Here is a 27870-nt window from a genome sequence, read left to right as displayed (position 1 = left end):
GGCCCTGCTCCACCCCGGGAATTGGACGGTGTTCAGCGACTCCAAGTCGGCCATCGCACACTTCGCCAGGGGCACGGTGTGCAGGACGACGATGCGCATCCTTTCCGGCATCGGGGAGGGAGCTCGCACGAACATCGCAACGACCGTACGGTGGTTCCCGCCCACATGGGACGGGAGCTCCGCAACGGCCACCGAAACGTCAACGAGGCAGCCGACGCTGCGGCCCGTGATCTCGCCGCGTGCCGGGCCGCGCCAGCGACGGACGCTGACGACGACGAAGACTCGAGCAACGACGAAGAGGACAACGACGCAGAACCCCTGACTACGTACGGTGCGACGCTGTGCTGGTACAGGACAGAGAGGCAGGCCTACCCTCCGCCCCACCCGGGGCTCGTGAGGAGGGAGGCAGTGCTTCTACGACAGTTGCAAACCGGGACGGTGCTTACGCCGGCGCTCGCGCGCCACGTGTGCCCGGACATGTACGAAGACGTGGTGTGCAGTGTTTGTGCGCGTGTGAATGCGGACTTGGCCGACTTGATGTGGGGATGCGACGAGCACGACCCGAGTGACGGGAGGCCGATCCTCCCTCCGGACGTTACGAACTCGATCCGCTCCTCGGAGCGCGAAAGCCAGCTGAGGGCCATCCAGCGGCTCGAGGCTGCCCTGGGCAAGAAACGGCGAAAGGGGAACCCGCACTCCTCTCGGCCTCCTCCCGCGGGAGCGAGGGCTAGGGGCGATCGCGGTGGCACTCCGAGTAGCCCGCGCCGACCGGACGCAGTCCTCGGGGTCGGCCCGACGCCGCGGTGAGCGGAGAAGACTACGGGACGGTGAAGCCCTGCGCGGCCTGATCCGTCCCCGACTGCAGGAATCTCAATAAAGTCCTTTCTCTCTCTCTCTCAATTGCTTTCGAAGTACCGAGAAAATTTGATAGGCCTTTCTAAAAAGGTCATCGAAGCGGAAAAACTCCAAAATGCCTCCTCTAAGACCCACAAGAATATATTTGTAAAATGTAGGAAATATATAGTGCACCACTTTCCACTGTCATGCCGAAAGTGCCATTTCGGGTAGCTGGGCCGCTCGATCAATACGAAACTCAGAGAGAATAAGAACAACCAACGCTACTTGTGTAATCATTGCCTAATGCGTGAGCAAAAAAAAAAAAAAGCCAAACAGTCACTCCCCAGTTGGCCTCTCCTACCCTTTCCCGCTCCGTAGCCTTCCAACGTGCTTTCAAGTCCGTGAGCCAGCGCTGCTTCTAGGAAACTATGCAAAAGAGTTGACAGTTTGTCTAGAGTTCCGAAGGCGGCGCTCCTACACGTTCTTGTTGTTCGCTTTGCCTGCCTGTCTTGGTCTGTCGTTGATGCAACCGGCTTTGCCACGGTGGACGCAAAAGCACTTGTGCGGCCGTGGGCTGATGCCGGCTTTGCGCGCTTACCTACTTAAATCACGGGACTCGAAATTTTCTGCTACGGGCACCCCCCTTTGTCCACTCTGTATTTTGGCCTTGTTTTGTCTACGCTGTTCGCACACCGAATTGGTACGCTGTTTTAAAATAGAGGACTACTGTCGAAGAACGCGGACAGCGTGGCTAGACCCTCAACTGCTTATTCTTTTGTTTTATTTAATATCTGGAAATAAACGAGCCCGTGATATTTTTAGACAAGTAATGGTAGAATTGAGGGCTTGAAAAAAATGTGTACGCAATTGTTTCTTCTCTCAATCCCCCAGGGAAAAAATAGCATTAAATTAATGCCCGAACCATCCAAAAAATATTGTTTTTTGTTTGCTGTTTGTCTGCCCGAAAATTATTATGTTCTTGGACAAGTTCAGTTTCGCCTCCGTCAATCATCTTCTGTAAAGTGCAGCAGGTATGAAGCGAGCGACACCTTCAACCAAATCGCCAGTGGGCCCCAGACCTGGTGCCCCGTCGCGGATAAGATGTGATCTAAACGGCTCTTGAAACCGCACAGGCACGCTGACACACGTCGTAGTTGTGGGTGCAGTGTTCGCGGCTAGCGAGCAGGGCCATAAGGCGGGACTTCCGCCGGCACACGCCACATAGGGGATGAGTGCCTTAACTAAGCGATCCTACCTCTCCCATTGGAAAGCGCGACGCGTTAGGCGATGTTTATACAGTCGGCGGTGGAACAACACACAGCGTATTACCCACCAAGGAAGGCTTGCTGATCATTTCCATCATTGCAACCAGTGCCCCAGCGTTCCAGATTTCACCAAAGCAAGTGTCACCGGCTGAGCAAAGAATAAGGTAGAAAGGAAGATACTAGAAGACTTCACCATTATCAGCAAATATGACTGTATCGGAATGCCGTCCGAGACCCTCAAAGATGGTGAGTTAGAAATGCTCACGTGTGCGCAAAAGAGCTGATGGGAGCGGGTTTATGACGGGTTGGCATCCTCTTTTCATCACTTCATTATATTTAGATTCCTAGCAGACACGGTCTTGTGAATTAGTGTAGGCAGGCAAAAAAATATTACTTTTATTGCTCCCGCATTGTTCTGTGTTTGTGTGTAATTCTCTTGTCTGGTTAAGGGCTCATACAGGGCGGTTGAAAAACAAAGGGTGTGTTTCACTGGAAAAGTGTTATCTAAAAATGTTGATGCGGGGTAAAATATAAGTTTGACTCAAGAAACGAAGATATGTGTACATAAATTATGTCCCGCATTTTATATAAAAGACCAGCCAAGGCTATAGGATCCTAACTAAGCGCTAAAAAACTACATGAGAGGTACTGTAAACACACCTAGCACGCCATCGCCATGTATAGCGCAGCCCGAAGTGGAAATCACGGCCTCAAGTGTTAATTTTGTAACGTTGCGAATTTACAGGACACAATCGGAGCACCAGCTCCAAATTTAAAGGTTCGTGAAACACATAAGAGCATTTTCAAAAACCCACATCAGCGTCATCATAGTCATACACAGATGACGACGCTGCGAAGAAAATTCCAAACAAAACCCTCAGAGGGTGCGCCAAACAACTGGGTGTATAAATATTCACTTCATCAATTGGCACTAAAAGGACGATGTAAATATAGTACTATTCATTTGAAGAAACTTGAAAGGATAATTTATTGTCTTAAAATGAGTATTCATGTTTTCTAGTCTACTAAACCGTGCCTCTTTTGATACTGGTGCTTGTCTACTTCCCTGCTTTGACAAAGAAGCGTACAATTCATGCTAGAAAAAAAGAAACTGCGAAATATTTCTCACAGGCTACACAGCAGAATTAGGCGTCTGCAGTGGTTCATGTTAGCGCTCTTCCCAAGTTCACTTTCGCCACTACAATATCAAAACGGCTTGTAGTGCGGTATACATGAATTGTTACATGAAAACGATTGCGGGGAGAATTGGCCCAAACCCAGTGTACCGATACGACGCGGAAGATGGCTTAGGGTTGAGGCACTGGCTGTGAGGTTTATTTTCACCATGCCGGAGCTTGTCTCTTTGTACAAAGCAAGGCATGCTTGGTAGGCAAAAATATCTAACGGTCTTGTTTAAGCTGCACATGCGCGCGCCCTATTAGAGAGTTCTGGGTGAACGGCAAAATTACCCGCCAATTGAGGCCGAACACGTGTTGCTCTCTGCTTAGTATTTGCCATGCATTTGCTCTTGTGACAGGCTTCACTCAAACCAGTACAGAGCATGCAGTGATTTATGCATGAGTGACAACTCTCGAGTATTTCTAACGTACAGGCGGTGGGAAAGAGTAGAAAACAGAACGGGAACGGCTGAGCGTTAACTTGCAGAGAGACTAACCGGCTGTAATACTGTCGCTTTCCTAAACGACATCAAAATGCCAGCCGCATGCGTTGCTGAGGGGCCACTGCTCAGTCTTTTTCACAGCCTTGAGTTCATGAACTGGTGCAAACACAGACATGCGCGTTTAGAATAGGCCATGCCTAAAAACATATGAAGCACTAGCGCACTTTTGCGGAAAAGGGCACAAATGGGTTTTCTTTCAAAATTGTGCTCTCGACAGTAAACTGTGTACGTTCCTGTGGTATCAATGAAGAGGTAAGAATACAAGTTGGGTAGGCAGTAGGAGGCTGTTTTAGAAGACTATAAAGGTGCGCACAGCTAAAAACAAAATGCTTCGACCAAGGAGGTAGAAGCTTCAAAAATACTGGAAGAAATTTTGAGGACTGTTTCAAATAACTTGTGGACTGACGTTACGGGGCAAATTACGCTGAAATTATTTTATTGAGTGCGAAATATTTGAACAGGTAAGGCGATACAGTTAACAGGCCACAACTAATGAAACAGAAGTTTGAGCCTTTCACTGGTGTCTTCTGTTGCGCTTCGGAGCCGAACCGCAAGAAACCATCTTACTTTGGTGTTTATAATAACCGTGAGGGAAATCAGGGAAAATTTACATTCTTGCGTCGTAGGAAATGTACCTGGGTTCCTCATGTAACAAAGCACAGGGCTATCATAATTCGAAATACACGCTCGCTTCAGATTTGGTTCCTTCGGCTTTAATCCTGGCTACGGAAAGCAGCGCCTTCCCCAATCGTGATTTTGCCAGAGGGGTGGTTAATTTTTCAAAGAGGCACCTTGTACTTTGACTTGTGCAAAGAAAAAACGTGCGGGTTGAATTTGCATTCAGTATCTCTTTCACGCAGATTCTTAACTGGTATAAGCTTGTAATGTTACCTTCACAGCACCTGTCCTATTTTGTGCCTTATTTCTAATGTCTAGAATTCGATAAAGTAATTGCCGACACCTGACGTCTATCCCGAACATGTACAATTTGTTTTTACTGTTAAAAAAGGGCATTGAAAAAACGAAATAAGTAGCGCTGCTGGTCACATGATTTACAGCGAATTATAACTTTAACGCAAAAAATACACTCGTCACACATTTCACTCATCTATACACGAACGACGTGTTTGCCGTGGAGTAAGACCGAGGGAGGTATTTCGTGGCGCGACAACAGAAGGTGAATCGCACTCATAGACACAGCCTGAATCCCTTAACCGAGCTGTTTTGGCTTGCAGCCAACGTAAGTTAACCCTCACGTAATCGTAACTGCTAAAGCTTATATGCAACCTAAAAATGCTTTGCTCTATATTATGGAAAACAGATATTTCACGTCACATGAGACCAAAAGAAGGCACTCTTGGGAATTACCGTGAGAAGATAAACGCAAACGATGTGTTTCTGTCAGACTAAACTGAACAATTTTTATAAGGGGGCCGTTCTGTAACTAGAAAATCGCTAAAAACTATACTGGGGCGATGAGAGGGTGACTGGCTCTTAGATGATTGTGATACTGTATACGCATGTGGGTTGTGTCGAAAACTTTTTCTCGTCCTATGGCTTCCACTTTTACCATGCATTCTTGGTGAAGTTTAAAACAGGTATTTTCGCCAGAAATGTTTCGCGCTACTGGAGAAACAACTTTATTTGAGCTCAGTTGCTAGATATAAACTGTAGACAAGCAGTAGGCAACACAAATCGATGCCTACTGCTTGGCGTTCGCATCCACAACGCCGAGAACCAGAAATTGCATAGACGACGGCTTTTTTACGTGAGGATCCAAGGCTCCTCGACGTCTGAGAAAGTAGATTTTCATGCAGGCCTTATTGGCGTACGATTGCATCAGTGAGTACACTAAAGCTGCACTGTAATATGGCGTTAATGTTCTGAAGATCTTTCGGTGAACCTTCTCACAGTTCACTTTTATTTTTTAAACGTGCAGAAATTTCTTCTGTTGCGGCTGTCTGGCATTCAGGTGCAGGCTGGGAGTCTCTTCTCCTTCTCACACACTGTCTGGCGTTCAGTACCATAGGTTCTGCGCCTGGGGTTGACGGCACGTTGAAAAAAAAAACTAATAAAAAAGCGGACACCCCAAAATTATTAATAACTAAAGAACTACTTATAATAGAGCGACAAGCAGGTTTGCCATGTTAGCTTGTTCTATTTCAAGTAGCATGAGTTGGCTCAATCAAAATTGTCCCCTAAAAGTTACAGTTGCCGGGAGTAATCAGAGCTAACAAAACCATTAACTGAGGTAAGTAATACTCGTGAATTGTTGGTCCTTGACCCAGCTAATTTTGTAGAAGAGTTTCTTGACGTTATACGTTGATTACCTAAGGTGTTAAACCATTTGATGAACTATTTAGTGTTGCTAACCACTGAGCGTTTTAAGGAAGAACAGGTTTAACTATCTGTATTCAGCTACCATATAATAGAGCGTTGCTTCAATTATTCGCATCTAACACATTGAAAGTTATTGAGCTTGAAGAATACATGTACTGTAGGCAGCAACTAGCCTTTGTGGTATGACACTTGTTGTTAAGCTTCTAGGATAACTCGTTTGGTCGTCTTTTTATTTTGCATATCAAGGTCATCAATTTTTCAGGAATGCCGGATCCTCAATTCAATCAATATGTGGGTTAACATCGCTGTACTTTTTATGCCTCTGTACATTAAAGCATACCCTTTTTTATTAATTACAACACCGAAAGGTACCAAGGGGGCCAGGAAGCTTTCGGTTTAGTTTACAGATTGTGAAAAAATACTGTTTGTTTGGTAGCTGAGAAAAGTAATTGGTAAACGCTGATTGAATTCGTATGGTACGAAATCGGCGTGGTTTGGCCGTGTTAAGTGCGCTCGAAGTAGGAGCAGAGTCAAGGAGGTAATCTATTGCGGCACATACGAAATTGTGAAGAACACAGCATGGAAAAATGGGGAAAGATGGCTGAAAGCAAATTATGGAAATCCCAAGTATATAGCCAATAGTACAAAAATCATTGTGTACTCTTGGCGCTCCTTAGTAGCGGCTACCAAAACATACTTTCGGAAAGAATTTCTAAGGGAGCATTTCGTTAGCGTTATATCTTATGGCTGCTTCTGAGTGGCGACGCTGTTGAACCCTATGTACCAATACAATGTTTTATAATAACACCCTCAGTTCTTGCTGAATTTATGGCGTTTCGGTCATTTTTTGAACGCCAGGGTAATTGGGCACGTGTGTGTCCATAGGTCAAAAGTGATTGCGGGCGGAGGGACATAGCACGAACACGTGTTCTCTTTCAATTACGGCAGCCCCACTTGCTGTCTGCTCAGTTTCCTTCAGCGAGGCTGTACTCTTCTTCTAAAAAACTACAAATTCCAGACCAATGACCTCCACAGCTGCGTTCCGTTCACTACAAACATGTTTTGCAGTGTGAATAACAAATTGGAATCTCAACCCCTCGGACACACTGTTCAATACAAAATTGTTTTTAGCTGAAGCAATCCAAGAATAAAGGAACACAAAGCTTTAAACAGACATGTGGTTTTTAACAGATTCAAAAAGCGAAGTGGTGTCTGTTGTTCAGGCATTCGTGCAGCCTCTCCGAGCACCTGGCCACTGTGGAGCCGCTTTCGGTAAGCTATTAGCGTTACGCACATCGAGCATCTAAATCACACGGTGTGCGTGCCCTAGTGGACAGTTTGCTTGCTGAAAAATTAGTTAATTTGTATTTGCGGAGTCCATCGTGAGGTAAAGATCGATTTATAAAACATCTTACAGACTTTCAAGGGTACTTGCATTGCAAGAGTTAAATGATTTGCCCCTAGGCTGTCCCAAAATGATAACGCTTTCAATTACTTTTGCAGACTTAAAATATTTGTTGCTGCGGACTGTCCAGAGTCAATCAGGATATGCTTGCAAGTAAAGTTGTTTGTAAGGGTCCGTTTTTTGCGGCAAGATACAAGAGATGCTGTTAAACGAGGAGGTAATTGAGGAGAAAAGAAAACAGTGTCAAAGAGGAAGTTCCGTGACTTAGATGCTTGTCATGTGTTAAAAACGCACCAGAAATCACAAAACAGATCATAACAAATCAAGAACTCATCTTCACTGAGATTTGATGAGCAGCTCTCGTAGACAGGTTCATATGGGACAACACTTAAAAGGTCAATCAAATTAAAAAATCAGAAAGAATAGAAAAGGGCCATATTTTAATTAGGAGAACGCGCACTTGTTACTTTTAGAATTTCCATTAGGTGGACGGGAGTGTACGCACAACTGCCAAGACACATATTTATTTTTACACAGCACTGTCAAAATCTCAAAGATGGATCGCGCCTCAAGCTTTATGTACAAAAAATCTCTGAGAACGTACAAGTGGAACTCCAGACCTGCAAGTCTAACTCTGAATCGGCAAGTCGAACTTTTGCCGTGCAAGTATATCTCTGAACGTGCACGTCCAACGTGTCCGGATGGCTGCAGTAGCCGCCATAGCTCAAGTGGCCCTGGTCTCTGCCCGAACAAAGAAGACAGAACAGCACCTCCACACTCTCCTTGTTCACTTGATTCAGTCCTGGGCAAAAGAAACGTTTTCTTGTTCTTTTTGAGAACTGTGAAGGTCTTGACGTCGCAATTACCACAACAAACAAAATTTAATCGAATGCGAATCCTGTGGGCGTCCCCTGTGGGGTGCTGTGTGCACGATTCTATTTGGTAATCACAAAATGTTCTGTGGACAGACGCACCACAGCACCGTAACCAAAAGCTATGATGTACGCGTTCCGGCTTTAGAAAAGTTCAGGACTGAGCCGAGCGTAGAAATGTAAGTGCGAAGTATGTGCGTGCTAGAAGGTTGACTTAGCTTACACAAGGAGTTACATTAAAGTGGCTAGGGGTGATGACTTAAAGTTACATTAAAGTGGCTAGGGGGTGATGACTTTACAAATGTAGTCGGCCTAATATAACAATACCCCACGAAATCAGGAATAGAAAACGCACCGAAAAACAATTGGCTCCAGGACACGCTGTGAAGGTGGTTCTCCCAACAATTGCCTATGCGCGTCACTTGAATCCGCACACGTGGCTCTACAAATAGCAAAACCAGAGATTCTGCCAGCCGTTACCTGGAATTGATGAGCTTGATTGTAGGGTTTAACGCGCCGACGCAACACAGGCGATGAGGCGCGCCGTAGTGGAGGGCTCCGGATTAATTTTGACCACCTGGGGATCTTTAACGTGCGCCGAAATCTCGTACACACGGGCGTTTTTGCTTTTCGCCTCCATCAGAAAAGCGGCCGCCGCGGCCGGGAATCGAACCCGCGACCTCGTGCTCAGCAGCGCAACGCCTTAGCCACTGAGCCACCGCGGCGGGTTACCTGGAATTCGCGCGGGTGGCGTCCCGAGCGCAGGACTGTCGGCGACGCCCGGGATATAGTGGCGGACGACGAGGCCGCTGGAGCCGGGCCGTGACTCGGAAGTGAGAGAAAACGGAGAAGAGGGTTTTTCAAAGGCTGCGACAGCGGAACCTAGTCATCCTTATGTGCTAGCTTAGGGGTACACCATCACGCTACACAAGCGCCAACACCGAAACAATTCGGCATATGAACTACTTAGTACTTTTCATTGATACCGATTGATAGTAGTTATTTCAGTAAGTTCGAAAATTCCGAGAAAGCTGTGGTAACTTTATATTCACTCATTGACCAGAATTAGTTGCTCCTTTCGCGTTTTCTAATACTTGCTAAAACACAACCGAATTGGTATTCATCAATTTAGAAAACCACCTCCCGTACGGAGTCCAGCGTTTCTCTACCCGCCATATGGCAGCTTGTGGTATCTACGTTTTGTTTTCCCTTCCTGTAAACCGATCTTTAACGTATGTTTACCGTACGAGCACTTAATTATGTCTGGTCCAAGTCAAACAGGAGGGGCTCTCCAAAACATTGATGAAACCGCGCGAAGAAAGCACAATGGAAGCGAAGCACACCCGAAGCGGCCAAAAACCACCGCCAAGGAGACAAAATAACCGTCCCTGCAACGTGGCCGCCGGTGCGGCCAGGCCGAGCAGGCAGCTGCGCGCGGGGAACGATATGTAATGGGGCCCTATCTCCATGCCATCTACACTGTTCTTCGGGAACGAATACCGAAATACTTTCTCTCTACACCCAACCCCCTTTCCCCCCCCTATCCGCGTTCGAAGTTTCGTGTCCCGCAGGCCACTAATGAATCGTTGGCTGGTAGAGGTGGAGAGGTTTGCATTAAAATCACACTGAGATCACATTCCTTATTATATTATTGATATGATTACAATCCGTGGACAGTGAGAGACCTGAAACAAAAAAAAAACTGATATGGAACACACCGGCTTTCGTCGAATAACCTGAGATAGAACAAAATCTCCCTCACATACGTATGCTTCTACTTTACAAAGCGTGGATTTTCACATTGTGCAAAGTTTAGGGTCAGTCTAATTTCAACGTATTGTGATGATACTTTTCGATAGTACACGATTTGTGGATTGTAAAAACCAGGGCTCATGTGCAGCATTCCTGAAAATGTACCGAATAATGACAAACTAGCGACGTTCGACCTGGGGCGGAATAACTAAAACCACGGTATCTTTGCTTCTACTTGAAAACGTTTGTAGGACGTTTGTGCAGGTGCAGGGATCTTTCAATGGATGCCGGGATGTTTCTCGGCCGCCTCGCACTGGTGACTGGGGGAGCCAGTGGAATTGGTCGTGCCGCATGCGAATTGCTGGCAAAAAGCGGGGCTCGGGTGGCGGTAGCTGACGTCGACATGGATGGGGCAAAAGCCGTTGCTTCAACACTAACAGGTGCTGCTGATATGTTTGCTTTTGTTAGGAACATTTTTTCATTTGCCTTATAATAAAGGGTTCTTAACAACACAGTCATTCACCGGGTGATTGATTGGTTGTGTGGTTTAACGTGGCGACGCAACGCAGGCGATGAGGCACTCCCTAGTGGAGGTCTCCGGGTTAGTTTTGACCAACTTGGAATATTTAATGTGTGCCGACATCTCGCACACACGGGCGTGTTTTGTTTTTCGCCCCCATCAGAAAAGCGGCCGCCGCGGCCGGTAATCGAACCGGCGTCCTCATGCTCGGCAGGACAACGCCTTAGCCACTGAGCCACCGCGGTGGGTCCATACGCCAGGTGACTTGCATTATTATTTAAATCCGAGAGACACTTGGTCACCCTATTCAATCACATATATATCTAAAGTGAAGCTAGAATAGTGATAGACGTACAATGCGCAGTATGTACGACTACATAGTTCAAAGGTATTGTTAAAGAGACAGATTCCCATAAAATTCCAGTTGATTGGCGAAGAAAATATTAGGTTTTTGTCAAAGACCCGCGCGACAACTGGTAGTATTTGTTTATTTGTCAGGGTTACAATTTGTGAAATTTATTGATAGTGCAGGCATTGAGCAGGGGGAACAGTTGATGTTTAGGTTTGGGAGTGAACAGGGGACTAGTGGTTTTCTGGGAAACCATCGTGGTTTTCCTAAGGCTACACCCTAAGCACTTGCTGAAACGTTCTTTTAAGCAAAATTCTTAGATTTCAATGTTGTGTGAACGCCTTGAGATGTGCACTGAGCAGCACACAATAAAAGTGCCGCCGGAAATCGGAGGGCAGCCAGAAGTGCGCGCGCCATGAAAGGAAAGCAGCAGCACCGGTGGAGGGTTCTAAGTAGGGGCGAAAGGCCGTAAGACGCTCTACGCGCTCCTTGTGTGCCGCGCCATATAGTTGCCCATTTCTACGGCTGATGGCGCGACCAGCACAAGTCCTGGGCAGGGCAGACACAGTGCGAAGAAGATCGAGCTTGTCGACACACTACCCGTCGGGAAGAAGTGGTCATTGAAATATTTGGCATGGTTAGGCGAGAGCCACATGAAAGTGCAATGGACAGTTCAAAAAGAGATCTTCAAAGTGTCCAACTGGGATTTTGTCTTCGCATTGTTACAGATTTTTGAGCATTCCTTGTCATATTTCTTTCTTCCTCAAGGCTTTAAATTGCATAATTGAAAAACTCCGCGAGCACAGGAAACAATACAAAATAGCCAGCGTGGAAGCTGATCATCCCGTTCTGATGTTGCAACGTTTTTCAAAGGGATAGTTTACTCAGAACATTTTCTCTGTGCGCAGATAAGAGAGCAAGCTTAATGAACGAGTAGAGGGATAATATAAAATCAGTGGTGCTGATAGCAGAATCGTCTCGTGTATACCGTGGTGACAGACAGATCTTACTGTCGCGTAACCTGTGTTTTTTAGGTGACCCATGGAGAATACGGGAAAATGTGCAAGTGCCAAAAAAATGCTGCACACTCCTAATAATATTTTAAACTTCACAACGCGACCCTTTAAACGGCCTAACGGTGCAAAACGCTAAAAGCATTAAAACTTTCAGGTGTTTGTGTGGCACCTCGGGTAATATTTTTGATCAATGATTAGCTTAATGTCAACATGATGTCCAGAGAATAGCACCCTTCGTTTTAACTGAAGACTAATAAATACATGTAAAAAACACTTACTTAGGAATATCATACTTTACAAATTTCGGCTTTGCATTTTAACAATAGAACGATAATCAGGAGGATCCAACAGAAAAGAACATTGATTACAACAGTTTTATTTCAATTTTCCTCCTTTTTCTTTCTTTTGTAATTTTGAGGGGGGGAGAGGGGGAAAAGGGCCTGAAACTGACTGACGAAGCTTGTTCTTCCTACATAGCGTACGTTTTGTATGCCGCAATGGTAACAATGCAAAAAAAAAAATCCATGAATTTCTCCTGAGGGGCGACGCCATTTTTTATTGACAAGCTCATTTTGGAAGCCAATGTACTTAAAATATCATTTGTACTCGTTGGGACGTTTTGGTTGCAACCTCATCCAAAGAAGGTCTCGGCTGCATGTATAAAAAGTACTCTGGGATCCTGGAAAAAAATTGGCTGGTATGAATGCAGTTCTGAGCGCAAATTAACGGTGGAGTGTCAAATCACAAGCGGCGTTGCAGGAGCGAAACGGCTTAATGTTTAATACTTCAAAGACGGGTGCAGCACTCGACGCGTTTGAGAATGTGCGCAGACGAAAAATAATATATTTCCACTCAGACAAAGCGAATATATATTATTTGTCCAGTAACCACGTCGATTATATTAAAATATCTTACTGCGTCCTCCGTCCACAAATCTTCCTGGTCTGCAGGAGGTTCCTACAGGACTAAATTGGGCAAAGTACTTTTAATGTTTTAAACTTTTCCGAAAAGAACAGTCTTGTTAAAATTCCCTAATATTTTTTTTCTTGTTAAGAAGTATTGCTGTCGTGTTTTAATTATTAGGTCGACGTTATACAGCCTTTGATTTCAATAAAACTGTGATGCACTTTCAAGCGATTGTTGCGTGCATATTTGCTACTTCAGACAACCCAGAAGCACCGCGCGTTGGAAAATTATCAACATTGTCTCATTTCGCTGCGCGCGAAGTTTCACAAGCGTTCACGTCTAGACTCAGTACACCGCAGCCTTTGTCCTTGATCTACTATGATTATCAAAAAACAAACAAAGTGCGTATGCAAAATAAACCAACCTAATAGATTCCACATCATACGTTTTTAAAAAACCCGCGACATTACCTACGTGCTCAGGCTAAAGTGAAGAAGTCGCTCGATGTTACAAAACATGTGAGGCTTTCCTCTACTCGAACCTAGGCAGGTTGCCTAAAATCCCTCTATCGGCCTACGCAACTGAGAGCGAACAGCGTAGCCAAGTTAGGAGCTGCTCAGAAAAGATGGAAGCCTTGTTTCAAAAGAACCAGTGGATGACGCTAGTGAGCGCGCGTCAAGTCAGCTGGTTTTCAGCACACGTGTTGTTAGGTGTTCAAGCCATATGATGCAGACAGCCATACAGCCTGCGGACAGGGGTGTAACTTTCGGCCCTCTGCGCTCTTGTGTTATAATGTACAAGCCATATTTTAGACTGGGAGTTCAATCGTCGAAGCTGACTTGCTTCTCTAGATACACACAGCGCCTAGGAGAAGGTTTATAACCTCCCTGCAGAGCGCGCTTACTTCAACACGCGACACCTTTTGGGTACAGTACAGTGCTAATCGTTTCGGCAATAAACGTACTCTATCTGTTGATGCGGCCTCCTAAGAGTTTACCCAGTACAAACTTTTTGTTGAATTTTGTAGCCCTCTGGCAATTATTTTCCCCTAATTTGTGTATATTGGGTGTCTATAACTTTATAAACCACATTGCTTGCTTTGTGGTACAGGTGGTCAAGAATGAGTTTTAGAACCCACGCTACGGAGCAGTTGATTGAGAACGCGGGACCACGAAGTTAAGCACGTTAATTCTGAACGTACCTTGGTCTCGAACGCGTGTGTGTTGCTTTATGAAAAATACGGAGTAGTTGACTCAGGTGACAACTGATACACCGGTTGAAGGTACGTCAGTCAAGACTGATTATAGGAGGAGGCTATACAGAAAAGACGTTAGACCGACAATAGGATAATAGCAAGGGTGAAGCTGATGCCAGGGGCGCCCTGACCGACCTCCTGGCGGGTTCCGTTACGGGTTCGGTATAATTGGTTGCGATGGCTTACCGCTACACGTTTTTTTCGCTCCCCTACCGTAGTACCGTAGCGACAGCTTGTTCTATATTTAGGCACCCCCCTCCCAACCTTCTGAGATCTAGTTTATGTTTTCCTCAACATCCTGTGATCAATAGTTTTAACTTTGCGAAGTACTTCAGGAATTGCGTAAACACCTTAGGCGACGCTTGTTTTATTGTCAAATTCGGCGTTGGTTGTTTTTATATGCACAAAGTTTTATTTACCTGTATTTTAAAGAAGCCCAGTACAATGAGATTTATCATAGTTTGCCCGCAAATGTTGCCTCTGCATAACTTTTTCAGAATTCATCTTTTCTTTTATTACTGCATGTCCACCGGTTTGCCATTGCTTCGATGAAGTCTCAGGAGACCACCAAGTACTCAGTTTTTACTTGATAACCTGCCGTTTAGTATCATCATAAAACGGTCAGTAGCTTCGTTCTATTTCGTAAAACTTCAAGAATTAGCTTCGCGTGCCTCTGAAAATGCCGCTATGACCGTTACACTGTTATGTGAAGGTCACACTATAGTTTGACCGCCCTTGTAGTGTTAAATAGTGTTTCTACTGTCTTCGAGGTTTTGGTATGCCGCAAGGCCTAAGTTTTTTCCCGACTTTCTTGATAACCCAGCAAGAGTCGTGTTTTCCCTAATTAAGTGCTCTCCGCTGTTTTTGTCTTAACCTAACACTATCAAAACAGGCACGGCTGTTTCAATCTCTCCCCTGGGGCCTGTATTGAAGCTTTGACCTGCTCCAATTGAGCGGTTTAGGTTCTGTTACCAAAGGGCCGTTGTCATCGTCTGCATTTTTTTACCTGTTCACTGCGTCGGTGAGGTGGCGCACAAGTAGTTGGGACATAAGGACCAAATTTGCATGCCGGCTAAACGGGGGACTACATTGAAATGTTGCTCCAGCTCTAGGGTACCAAGAAATTTTAAAAAGTGCGAAGCAGTCAAATGCTCTTTGGGTGAAAAGGAGACGTCCACTTACTGCTTCATGTATCTAGTGTTTCATCGGTGTATTCGTGCATAATACGTTCATGATGGAAGCATCGCACAATGCACAATCAATTTTTGCAAAATATACTACGAATAACTTATTAAAAGCGAAGTCGTTCAGGACTATGGTTTCGGGAAATTTTGCATACATCAACAATTTATTGTGCGCTAAACCCGAGGTTTGGAATAAGATGCAAGACCGAATGGAAGCTTTAGGGTGCGAAGTTTTGCTTGTCTTTGCAGCATGAGGTGTACCATTACGTGAAGCATGTGTGACTGTGCATTTTTGTTAATTAGCTTCTGTTTTTGTTTATTTGTTCGCTTGCTTTTGTTTGGCTCTGTATTGAGTTTAAAACGACAAGATCCCTTTTTTTATTTGAAGTATCACTTCCTTCCTATGGCCGTAATTGAGAAGCCACGGATAGGCCAACTCGACTGCGCCAAGATGCTGGGCAGCTTCTAACATTACGGGACATTTAAGACTCTCTTCTTAAAGTTGCCGTGCCTTGACTCTCATTCTCCACCACCGATATAAGCGTGTACTTCCAGATTTCAAATATTTTACAAAAAATAATGACGAGGAAAAAATCAAATCGCAGAAGCACTTGCTGTGATTCTTCCTGCATTGCTCCGCGGTGTACGTCAGCTCAGCTTCGCTAGTCACAAATCTGACAAAATAAAATAGCACATAGTTTTTGCTTGGCCTGTCTACTTTGGTTTTTAAGGTATCCCATTCCTATGGTGTTCGTGTTGTCCCTTATTTGTGTCCGGAGTTCAACTCCGTGAATAATTGTATTTTCTTGAACCTACTATAACGAGCGTTATAATTATCCTAAAATAAATTAATGGTTACAAATGAGTTCCGGGAAAAAAGTATGAGTTTAATAGTGATAACGCCATAATTTCTCACAGGCCAGGGAGACCACAAAGCACTTCATGTTGACGTCGGTGTTTCCGCTTCAGTACATGCAATGTTTGAGGAAATTCGAAGCTTCAGCAATGTTCCCGCAACCATCGTGGTGAACTCAGCCGGAGTAGGAACGGAATTCACTTCTCTTACGGACTTGTCGGAGAACGTGTTCGACTTCGTCTTAAAAGTAAATCTTAAGGTAAGTTTTTGCGGCAACGCTTTATGATAAATTTACTATTTTATTCAGTCTCTTAAGTTACCATTCAGGATTATGGAAATTAAAGCTACTGATTTAAAGCGCATTGAGGGTAGAATGAATTCACAATTTGGGGTTTAGGCAAGAAAACGTTTAAACTACCGTTAGTTACAATAGACATGAACAGAGGAAATATATAGTTTAAATATTAAACCACAAGATTGGCTTTGTGTACTTCTTGCTATTGAATAAAAATGTGGTGGCAGCGCATGTTGAGAAAGTTATTTAGGAGACCAGGATGGGATCGGGCATTGTGTCGTGTCTTGGTTTGTCTCTACGTTCTAAAACTAAAATTTCAAAAACTTTGCATCTGGTATTATTTACGCGGAAAACACTTTTTTGTTTTCTCGAAATGGCTACGTTATTGTTTCGTATAAAATACAATTTTGAAGTGTTCGGACTAGATGCTTCCTGAAGTTTGTCTTAAAGATGACATCAGTTTTGAAACTATACTGTGTGGCGATTTCTAAGTTCATGATGCTGGTTACAAAACTTTTAAAGCTTCCTTTGATTCTTCCTGTTTATAGCAGTTTACTATAGGAAGCCAATTCTTAAGCCAATTAAGTTGCTTTCTCACATGGTGCTGAGGCGATGTCTTGCCTTGCTATGCATAACAAGGCAAGACATCGCATCAGCACCATGTGAGAAAGCAACGTAATTGGCTTAAGAATTTTTAAAGTACCCGAACCAAATTCCATGGTATTTTTGTATGAAAAATTACTTATACAAGGCTCTTACTCCGCTGATTTTGCATACACAAGTTTTAACGCCTTTAATGGCCGAAGCAGACGCTGGTTGCAATATTTGACAGGATGACAAGCACACACACACGCACGCACGCGCACACACGTGCCCACACGCACACCCGCAGACGCACACGAACACACACAGCAACACAAACACGCACACGCACACGCTCAAGCACGCACACTTACAAGCGCACACGCACACACACACAGGCACACATATTTCTAGCTGCTCCAAGCTGTAAATAGTGCGAAGAGAAGATATCGCACAGTCGTGTCTCGCTAACATGGACCTAGTTGATACAGGCACCCCCGACTATGAGCGAAATTTTCGACGAACGGTCTCTCGCCATGAAATTCTGCCCCATTATTACAGAAACATTAGGTCCTGTTTATAGACTGCTATCTTGGAGACAAAACAGGTAAATACAAGCCGTTTTGTATCGTGAATAGACACTGGTGCAAAAAACCAAAATGACTGTTGACACGCGGAGGGCCGTCTCCTGCCGTCTCGTCTTTGGCGGCTCTCTGCCGCTCCCATCTCCGATTCCGCACCACTTACGGAGTCTTGTATCGAGCCTTGCACGTCTTGTCGGCCGTGAGGTGTCCGCCTCCGCAGAGGCTGCACTTGGGTACACACTTGTGGACGTCGTTGGGGTTCAGGACGCCACAGCCGCGGCAGATCCGGTTAGACGGATTTGGGCATACGTTCATTCGGTGGCCGAGGCGGCCGCACCGGAAACAAGTTTCTATCTGCTTCCGGTAGAGTTAGCACATGACGAGCAGGTTGCCATGCTTGACATAGTTTGGCACCTTGGGTCTGTTGAACGCGATCACCACCGACTTCGTGGTGCCCATACGGTTGGCTTGCAGGGACGTTGATTTCTTCGGCCGTGTCCGTGAGGGGAACCTCCGGATGACCCCCCCCCCCTTGACCGTGCCGTGAGTCGGCGATTCCTACGCGCTTACTTCATGTTCGGCGCCATAGACTTTGAGTCGAGCTACCGCCGAGTAGCGGTCGGCGTTTTTGCTTCTTAGGGTACTAGCGATGACTATGTTCTGCTGCTTGTTTGGGCATATCCCGTCTTTCCTTGCTTCCTCTCCGCCAATGTTCGCAACGGCGGCAATTGCTCGGCTGACATAGAAGCGGGAGACATTGCTGACGTCAAAACCACCTCTCGGCCTCATGACGATCTTGATATCGTCCTTGGTTAACTAGAGCATTCGCGCTGCCTTGAGTTGCTTCTGTTAAAGCAAGCCGGCCGGCGACCGGCATTTTTGGGCATCGCTGACTAGGCGTTTGTCCTCAGGCTTAGGTCCCGCTGCTGCACTTGGGTCCTCTTTTAGCCAGCAACTCGCCATCCCAGGGCTCTAGTCACTTGCTCGGGTTGAATTTTCACTCCCTCCACTTCTACTCGCATAGCGGCTGCCATGTTACAATGAGGCTTGGGTAAAATGTCCGGTCCTAGGGATCCGCGGAGGCGACGGCCTCGGAGTTCGGCCTACGGCCCTGCGGATCACGCCTAGACCTAACGAGGCCTCCGGCCAGCAGGCCTAGCAGCCGCTGCGCGTAGATCCAGGTGACTTTGGCGATCACGAAAATGTCCGCAGAATTTGGAAAAATGGTCCCCTACCTGAAAATCTGGAACCCAAGTATTCCTTGCGACTTTGCGAATCACTTGGTAAACACAGGGTGCACGATGAATAACCGAAGCAATCATCTAAAATTGGCGGATTCGATGTGGAACCCGCCTGATCGGCTCGGCAGCAGGTGGCGCCCCCAACCCTTGCAATTGGACGAAGAATACAAAGCCGAAGCACCTTTTTTCTCAGAATGCTCTTCCTCCCAATACTAAGAAATTAAATCCAGAACATTCGCGCTCAGCTGAAAACACTCCAGGGCAGGAAGGACAGGTTGACACCCTGTCCTTATCAAACAGCGTTACTCGCCATGGCATCAAGTGAAATAAGGAAGACGTGAGGCTCAGTACAGTATTACGGGACGGTAACAGTTCGCTTCGCGTAAAAAGCTAAACTAGCTTCTCTTGATGTTTGGACGAAGGCAATGGGTGGGGCTAAGCATAAACGGATGAGGTACTTGCTCACCAGCAAAAAAGTATGAAAATTCACATGTGAGACACCTTGAGCATGTATTGTATACGTCAAAAATGCCTGGCATTGATCTGACGAAGTCGACAGTAGCCTAAGCTGAAGTGCAAATGGCAAGCTCCACTACCTACCGGCAGGGACACCCGAAGCAGGGACGCCCAACTGGAGGAGGCTTCCAACATGTGGTTTGCAGAAATGCACTGCAGAGGCACGGCCATGAGTGACAAGGTGCTGCAAGAAGTTCAGTACAACGATGGGTACCGTATTGTTGCGCATTTAACCAGCCCTGAATACAATTGGGTATATCACAAACATTTCTAAAACTTTCCCATCCGTGAAACTTTTGTATACGTCACTTTTTGTACGAAACTGGAATACGCTGCTTCATTTCGGGGCTCCTTTTCTAAATCGCTCGTAGACACCCTTGAAGCAGTGCAAAACCGCGCAGGCCATTTCATTCCTTCGAACTACGACCGGTGTTCCAGCGTAACGGTAACGAAAAACCGAATCACTTCTGCCCCTTTCAATGCGCAGAGATATTTCGCGCATGTGCCTTTTCTTAATCATATGAGCTTAATACGTCACTTTAGGACGCATTTTTCACGCCACCAAGTTATATCTTATCTCGTATAGATCATTTGCGAAAAGTTGACGTGCCTCAATGTCGTACTGCATCCTACTTCAATTAATTCATCCTTAAAACATCAGCGTAGCGGAACCAACTGCCGTCTTTCTTGATGCTTGTAACCAAAGCTGAACAGATTAAGAAGCAACTGACTGACTTCTACATGCCACACTAAGTTTCAAATTGTTTGCCTTGTGTTTTGTTCTGGATACTGTGTATTTCGTTACGTTTGTTTATGGAAGTCAATTTTTGTTTGTAGGAGAGTGCTACGTTTCACGTGCAAATCAATTGGCCGCGAACGTTCTTTTTTCACTTTTGTTACACAACTGGGTTGTATAGTTGTGCCAACTTTCTTTTGCAATTCATCGGGAAAGGTTTTTTACGGTTTGTATTTTTATTGATGTATTCGTTTGGCACCACACTCCTCAAAATTCTCAATAGATCATGAGGGTATCTGAAATGAATAAATAAATAATGGCACTGTAGATGCCACAAAAATTTTGATCAATATAAGATACTAGATGCAAACCAACCGAGTGTAATGTGTCTGTAGGAAAGGCGTATAAGCAGCACACACTCAAATTTCCTGACTAGTTTTATCGTATTTAGGAAGGGCAGAGACGGGTGTGCTCATTGCTCTGGCGGTGTGGCCATTGTTGCCTGGAACTTCCTAGCATGTAATACCCTCAATTTAAACATTTTGTCGAGGCTGTGGCAATCACAACAATATTTAACGCGTTAATAACAGTTTGGTTCCTCTACATAACTCTTGATTTCCAGCTATCCAGCTCTGATTTCAAAGCGCTCATGAGCTGAAGAACCATGCCTACTTTTAGGCGACCGAAGCGCAGGTAAACCTCCTTTGGGCTCTTCCTGCACTGTTGCCCAAGGTCGCCTGATTAAAATTGTGAACATCCCCTGCAGAATGCATTTTAAATGAGAAACCGCAGATACAACTTTATAGGACACAATACTTATTCGCACCACGATGTAGTGATTGGCTCTGAAATTCTCCCCTCATCTCTTGACAACACGTGGCACGAACCCACACGGTAGTGACGGCTTTTCTACTTCACTACCTTGTATAGGTCCCAGTAGTTCTACTTACCCTAAGAGGCCCAAAGAAGACCGAGCGATCTGGAGTGCATGTTCAGAAACATCCAAACTACACAGCATATCCCTCACACACCTACATGTGGACAAAGCAGTCCAACTCAAATGGCGCAAATTTTCCACCCCGTAGTAAAGAATGCTCCACCAGACCTCTAATGCCCTGGTGGAACAAGGACTGTAGGCGGCAGCGAGAGTGTCTAGAAGGCCGGAGGTATCATTTGTCGATACTCCACGTAGGATAACTTCATCTCCTTTGCCAGGCCGCAGGCTTTTGGAAAGCATGCGTGTCGTGGGGCGAAAAAAGAGACCGTGCTTCCTGCTTACGTCCATTCACTTATACACTGACACACACAGAAAATCTGGACACGAATACGAAAACTCCAAGAATAATAAACCCAGAGCCTGCTCCTTGTCAGTACAACAGGCGACACACTGAAGGCTAGGCTAACACTCTGGCGCAACACTTCTAACAAGTGTCCAGTTCGGCACACAACACAAACGCTTTTCTGAAACATGGAAATCCATTTTTAAAAACATCTATACCCGACAACAGAAAAACACGCACTTCTTACAACTCTCGGTTTTCAATACAAGAGCTTAGGGCTGCTGTGAACACGTGTAGGCTTTCAGCTCCAGGTGGAGGCAACATCATGTATACTTTGATAAACACCTACACGCAGACACTCATTTATTACTCCTACACTGTTACAAGATGCGACTTTCGGGACGCATTTCAATGCGCTTGAGGGTGGCCATTGCAGTCTGATATCCTCAAAGAGAAAAAAGGCCTTTCTCTCTTCGAAGGTATCGACCCATAGCGCCTAACAGCGTACTGTGCAAGGTTTTCAAGAAAATGATCATTTGAAAACTCTTGTACTTGCTGGAGCACAATGAGCTTCTCGAGAGCTGCCACGCGGGCTTCTGGGAGGGGCAATTAACAAATGATGAGCTAGTTGCTTTAGAGTGCTAAATTAGGCATGCCTACATGCACAACCCAAACTGCATGGGGGTATTTTCCGATATTGAAGTGGCTTACGACAGGCCTGGCGATAGCTCATCCTTAGCGACCTGCAGTTTTTTGGCGTGTCAGGAAACATGTTGAACACTGTTTTTCATCAAAATGAAAATTTTGTGTCAGTGTTGCGTCGGCATTGTCACAAGTATACGTGCGGGAGAACAGCGTGCCTCATAGGGTTTTATTGAGCTTCATGTTTTTTTATATTTACATAAATTCGCATCAAAACGCATTGCCACCTTTACTCTCCTCTTAAACGTACGTGGACAATATGCAAATATCATATAAATCTTGTAACAAGGCCATATGTGAACGTCAGGTCGAGCTTATGTAAACAAAATTACTGTGTCGGCCGATTAAAATGGTTTTAACCTGATCCTCCAAGCAGCACCTGTGTCGTGTTCTCGAAAAGGAGCAAGTATTTTGGGGGGGCCAGATTTTAAGCTTAACGGCGTCTACATTCCTTCAAAAAAGGAGCGCTATGTTTAAGGTGTCCTTTAGAGAAAAATCACACATTCATTCCATACATAAAATAGTCTAAACATAAATGCCTAAAACAATTAGCATTCATAAATACTCTATAACCAGTCTCTTGGTGCGAACAAACAACTTCTGTCAGATGTTTTCAGCAGCTTGGAAGGCTCTCAATTGGACAAAGGATTGGGGTGTATGGGTCATATACAAAATTAGCCATAAAATGCTCGATTCAGTGCTTCACCTGGGGACTTACTTTTCGTGCGGTGCTTTCAGTACAAGCCCAATCCAAGGCCAGTACGTGGAATGCCACAATTGGTGCCTAGAGTAACCGCGAACATATGTTGATCTGGTACATGATTCTAAACTTTCATCAATTTATGTTAATCCTTATAAACCGGATTTTATAGACGCAACCCCGTCACCGCTCTTTGTAAGCCTCCAATTATATTATATTCCTTTCTTACTGAGATAGCGGTTGAGACGGCTTTATTCATGTCTCCTTGTGAGATACCTTCAAATCATCTCACACTAATCACATAGCACCATGGCACCTTCGTCCAATATCATGTTATGTCTTTTTCACACTTCAATAACAAACAGGATACCAATACTATTATTTTGAAGAATTTTATGTTTCTGCAAAATAACTATGGAAAGCAGAGTTTTCAAGTCACTCCATTGTGGTGTGTTGTGCACGGACCCGACTTTAATGAATTCAGAACCATTAATGTAAACATAAGCATTTCTATGGCTTAAGCGTGTGGTGTTGCGTTGCTGTAAGTCACATAATTGTACGTAATATTCCTAAGATCATTATATCTACAGACCACTCAGCGTCGTGCGCAACTTCTCTTTCGAAAAGTCATCGCAAAATCATATCGTTAATCTTGTTTTTAAAGTAATTAAGTTTGTTGTTCCTTAAACTTCGCATTGACAGTGTGTGAAGTGCCGGTCTATTGCGTTATCGAGAAAAATAGGAGGCAGATGAAATGGCCGCTGGCAGTCTATTTACATTCGACAACTTCGTAAAACACGGCAAGCAGACAGCACTGACCAGACAGACAACAATCCATAAAAATAAAACAGCAGTTAGGAACAACCGTTCACACATCCGACATACGAGAGGTACATTAGCCAGATTACGGATAAGCATTACGCATGTAACGCACTCCCACCTGCTCACTGGATCACCTAGACCCCTGTGCAGCGGGTATGGATGTCTATCTGTAATGCACACACAGATTCAATGCAAGGCACTAGACTCACTATGACACAAACAGTTTGGAAAACGTTACAAAAAACACAACCAACCGCAGCCAGCCCACTATTTATATGACCATCACATACTTTGTCTAAAGCGTGTCGAATTTTTTATCAGAAGTAAACCTCCACACCTAATTTAGCATAACACGTCATCACAACCTGGCACTTTACACCAACAATAATCGTCTTCTTTAATTGAGTTCAATTCTGGTCTTGCTAACCAGTCATAGTGGTAACTTATTCATCTAGGCTGTGTGACCACTTCATGTCACTCTTTGACATAGTTGGCACTGCGTCAATAACACCCGAACATCGTCATCAAGTATAGCTTTCGACGTAGAAAGAGGAGTTTTGTCATGATACCTTTGAAAAAGACGTTTTTATAGGTTAAAACAATAAAACGAATGAAAAGGCGTTTACACGAGAGCAGAAAATATTGTGAGTACGGGGAAGGGAATCGAAAAATAAATTTAGCAGGGGGAATCCCAGGTTCCAGGCTCCACTTTCATAGGCTCCTTCCTTTGCACTCTCGATAAGTGAGCTGTCATCAAAAAGGATAAGCTGAACAGGCAAGCTTCCCATGTCTATGGTGTAATGTATTGCATTTGTGCGTACTTATTGTATGCGAGGAGAGCCCAGGATGCGTAAAATTAGGTGTAAAATTATGCGCTCCGGTGATGAATTTCTGCCACCCTTAACCGATTCTTCCCAAATGTAAGTTTCTATCGCGAGTTCCCAATTGAACACAGAATTGAAGCTCTAGGACAAGACAAGCGAGTCAACACACAAAAGGCGCTTGTGTGTGAGCGCCTTGTGTGTTTTGAACGCCTTGTTTGTGTTGACTCGCTCGTCTTGTTGATCTAGCGCTTCAATTCTTTGTCATAATCTACAACAGGCATAAACGTGTTCCCAATAGAAGTTTTTTTGTGAGAATATTTGTAAGTGTTGTGGCTTCAATAGTGTTCAACATTTTGTGAGGCACAGAAAGAAACTTCTTCTGAAGCGCATGGTGAGTACCCGCTTTTCAAAGCCTCTAAAGATGGGAACATGAAAGTGGTCATAAGGGGTGCACCGCCGACGCGGCTGGTATATGTTCCCCGCCAGGCTCTCGTGCTCTCGGGTCCAGGCAATATTTTCTTTTTCATGGCGGACGGGAGATGGGGGCTTCTTCCTTCAAGCGCTCTGGAATTCATCTTGCGATTAGGAGCCACAAAGCCTGTTGGCAGTCTGTTATGGTGTTGAGAGTGTGGCTTAAATCTCCTCTGGACTGGGGACCCGAAACCTCACAGTATGGCCCTCACCATCGCCACCTCTGTTCCGCTTTGGAGAAGCGTCATATCGTCTTCAACTGCTCCTATACAGAAAGCCACCGACAACGGCGGCCTTCCTGCGACACGGGGTACTTATGTGACTTGCCTAATTACACACTTAGGCGTTCAATAAATCACTCAATGCACGAAAATGGGTACTAGAGGGGCCCAATTTGTTTGCTTTTGTGTGTGTATGTATTTCGCCTAGTGAGTGGAGATGGTTCCATACACTTGCACGAGGTAAACCACGACTGTTTGGTTTTTCAGGCTACATCGAACCTCCAAACTTGAGCTCTGTGTGAGCTCGCGACGAGTATTGTGGTTTCGCACTCCTATCTATAAATTCAGTCATGCTTCACAGAACAGATTCTCTGACGACTGTTGCAGTCGTTGTTGTGAATCGAGCGAATATTGCCGTACCGATGTGCGTGTACCACTGGGTCTCCTAAATTAGCAAAAGATTTCAACATGGGGACGCTCACTAACTGTCTGTAAAAAGTGCAAGAAGGCGGATGAGACAACCAGTGTTTGAAAACAAAAATTGCAAAGCAGCATTCTTCTAAAGAAAATTGAGAATCATAAGCAACGGAACATTCTTCGTTTCAAAAAGTTTAAGGATTTTTAAATCCGCAAAGAAAAAAGCGGCTGATTTTTTGGGGGTGTGAATTTCGGCATTCAAAGGCGTTTAACATATGTGATATATATTCGGGATACTTTCTGTAACGAAGCGCGTTTTACTTCCACATTTGTTATTTATCTTCATAGAAAAACTCGTTAGTACTTTACTACAGTATAGTACTGTTTTACCAATGTGCACTTTTTACCCGCAGGGAGTCTTTTTAGTAAGCCGGGCTGCAGCTCGCGCCCTGATAGAGGCGAAAGAACGTGATGGTGCCATTGTGAACGTCTCAAGCAAGGGAGCCCAGAAGCCACCACCCGGCATAAGCTGCTATGCGGCAGCGAAAGGCGGCGTCGATGCCTTCACGCGCAGTATGGCTGTCGACTTGGCGCCTCATGGCATCCGTTGCAACTCTGTAGCCCCGTGGATTACGGAGACAGCCATGGCGGCTAGCCTCCCAGACGAGTTTCGCCACGCTGCGATTCAAGCTACACAAGTTGGCCGGGCCGCCCGCCCGGAAGAAGTGGCCGAAGTAGTGATGTTTCTCTGCTCCCCTAAAAGTTCGTATATTACAGGAGCATCAGTAAATATTGATGGAGGCAACCTCTAAAGAACACGCTACTCACTAAAATACAAAGTTATGGATATTGAAATGCCAGGCCTTTTATGTAACACTGTACTGGCTATAAATATCTTGAAGGGAATAAAGATTTCTTGCACGTTACCACCTTGGACCGAGTTCTCAAACAATGAGTTCTGAAATAAGACGAATCTAGGATGCATTACAATTCGCCAATGTATTTGCATACTTGTAGCGTGTACGAAGTACCAGTAATGTGTGGCAGTTTAGATATACATTTACCGCTTGTTTACAGAATGTTATTTTTCCCTGGAGCCTGAGCACCGCCGTGATGGACACACTCAAAATATTCACGTTTTGAATAGAAGCAATGTAGATGCTCTGAAAGATTAAGGCGCCAACAAATAACCCGGGTTACTAGAAATACTTGAGAAATGCTTGCTTTGAGACCAACTGAGCAGAACGCTAGGTAATGTTTTTTGTAAATGTTCTTGAGGGATTATTAAGAAGGGCATTGAGGGATGCTTCCAGCATCTTCTTCACGACTAGGGGACTTTATACGTGATGAGCCTGCGCAGAAATATCACCAGTCCCTTTTGCGGTAAAACCAGAGTGTTGCTTGGCTCCGGCGTTTTAGCAAGCCATCGGGGATTCTGTTGCCACAGCCATTTTATGGTCCTAACTCCCCTAAGTAACTCCCTCACTCATTAAATATATTGAACAAAGTTATGTTCTACCAAATGCTTCTCTTCTCACAGTTGTAATTTTTTTCTGATGGAAGCGAAAACACAAATCGCCCCTGGGATCGAGCTTTATGCGCACGTTATATATTCCAAGGTTGATGAAATTATTCCCGAGCCCTGTACTTCTGCGCACCTCATCGCCTGTGCCGCGTCAGTACGTTAGCCCTCAAAATTGTCAGTCAATCGGTTGTGTAGGTTTTAGCAGCGCTAACAGTTACGACATGAGTCATTTGCCCGAGTTTTGTTCGATGTTTATCTTCAGGGTAAGCAGTTCCTCAAAGCTTCTTCAACTACGTTTTCCGTATTTGCGTGTATGTCTGCGTTCCTGTGCCTAATATTGTTTTTATTCCTGTGGTTGTTAGTATTCGTGATACTGTTTTTGTTTCTGTGGGTATTAGTATTTCTGCGCGTTGTCGCGTGTTTACGTAATGTCGCCTATGTGTACCCATTATATGTACCCTGCCTACTAGCAAGTCAAGCTCTTACGCCAGTGCGTCATAAAAGTTTATCTATTTCTCGTAATCGCCAGTCACATTATGTACCTCTCATTCTAGGAGCACCACCAACATATTTCGAGGAGAAAGCCGTAATCCTCAAAAAGTGATGGCTGTTGTCCCGCGAAAACACAAATGGCAACAAAAGGCAGCCAGCCAGGCCGAATAAAACTTCGCAGTTAATGATCGCAGTGCTGCTCTGGGAGGTGACGTTGCTTTGCC

The 27870-nt window shown here is 45.0% G+C and overlaps 1 protein-coding gene across 2 annotated transcripts; it reads left to right on the top strand.

Moving 5' to 3' along the window:
- Nucleotides 1-7281: 7281 nt before the first annotated feature.
- Nucleotides 7282-26549, top strand: LOC144141374 ((3R)-3-hydroxyacyl-CoA dehydrogenase-like). Of its 2 annotated transcripts, none has more exons than XM_077672963.1 (4): nt 7282-7395; nt 10404-10592; nt 16301-16497; nt 26043-26549. In XM_077672963.1, exons 1-4 carry the CDS (start codon nt 7299-7301, stop codon nt 26439-26441), a joined length of 882 nt encoding a protein of 293 aa, XP_077529089.1. In that variant the 5' UTR covers nt 7282-7298; the 3' UTR covers nt 26442-26549. The 2 variants fall into 2 exon arrangements, with proteins under 2 accessions (XP_077529089.1, XP_077529090.1); XM_077672964.1 differs by having other exon boundaries at nt 7289-7395; nt 10417-10592.
- The last annotated feature ends 1321 nt before the right edge of the window (nt 26550-27870 follow it).

This window comes from Haemaphysalis longicornis, unplaced genomic scaffold (assembly GCF_048455015.1).
Source record: "Haemaphysalis longicornis isolate Haplotype H1 unplaced genomic scaffold, Haemaphysalis longicornis Haplotype H1 scaffold_6, whole genome shotgun sequence".
NCBI classification, from domain to species: Eukaryota; Metazoa; Arthropoda; class Arachnida; order Ixodida; family Ixodidae; genus Haemaphysalis; species Haemaphysalis longicornis.
This window is presented reverse-complemented; position numbering and strand designations above follow the sequence as displayed.

What these genes read in the sequence shown, in the direction of transcription:
- LOC144141374 (XM_077672963.1), top strand. Translation starts at nt 7,299, where the DNA reads ATGTGGTTTTTAACAGATTCAAAAAGCGAAGTGGTGTCTGTTGTTCAG. An exon ending in CCACTGTGGAGCCGCTTTCG is followed by an intron (nt 7,396 to 10,403) that starts GTAAGCTATTAG and finishes AAACGTTTGTAG; the next exon opens with GACGTTTGTGCAGGTGCAGG. An exon ending in TCTTAAAAGTAAATCTTAAG is followed by an intron (nt 16,498 to 26,042) that starts GTAAGTTTTTGC and finishes TTTTACCCGCAG; the next exon opens with GGAGTCTTTTTAGTAAGCCG.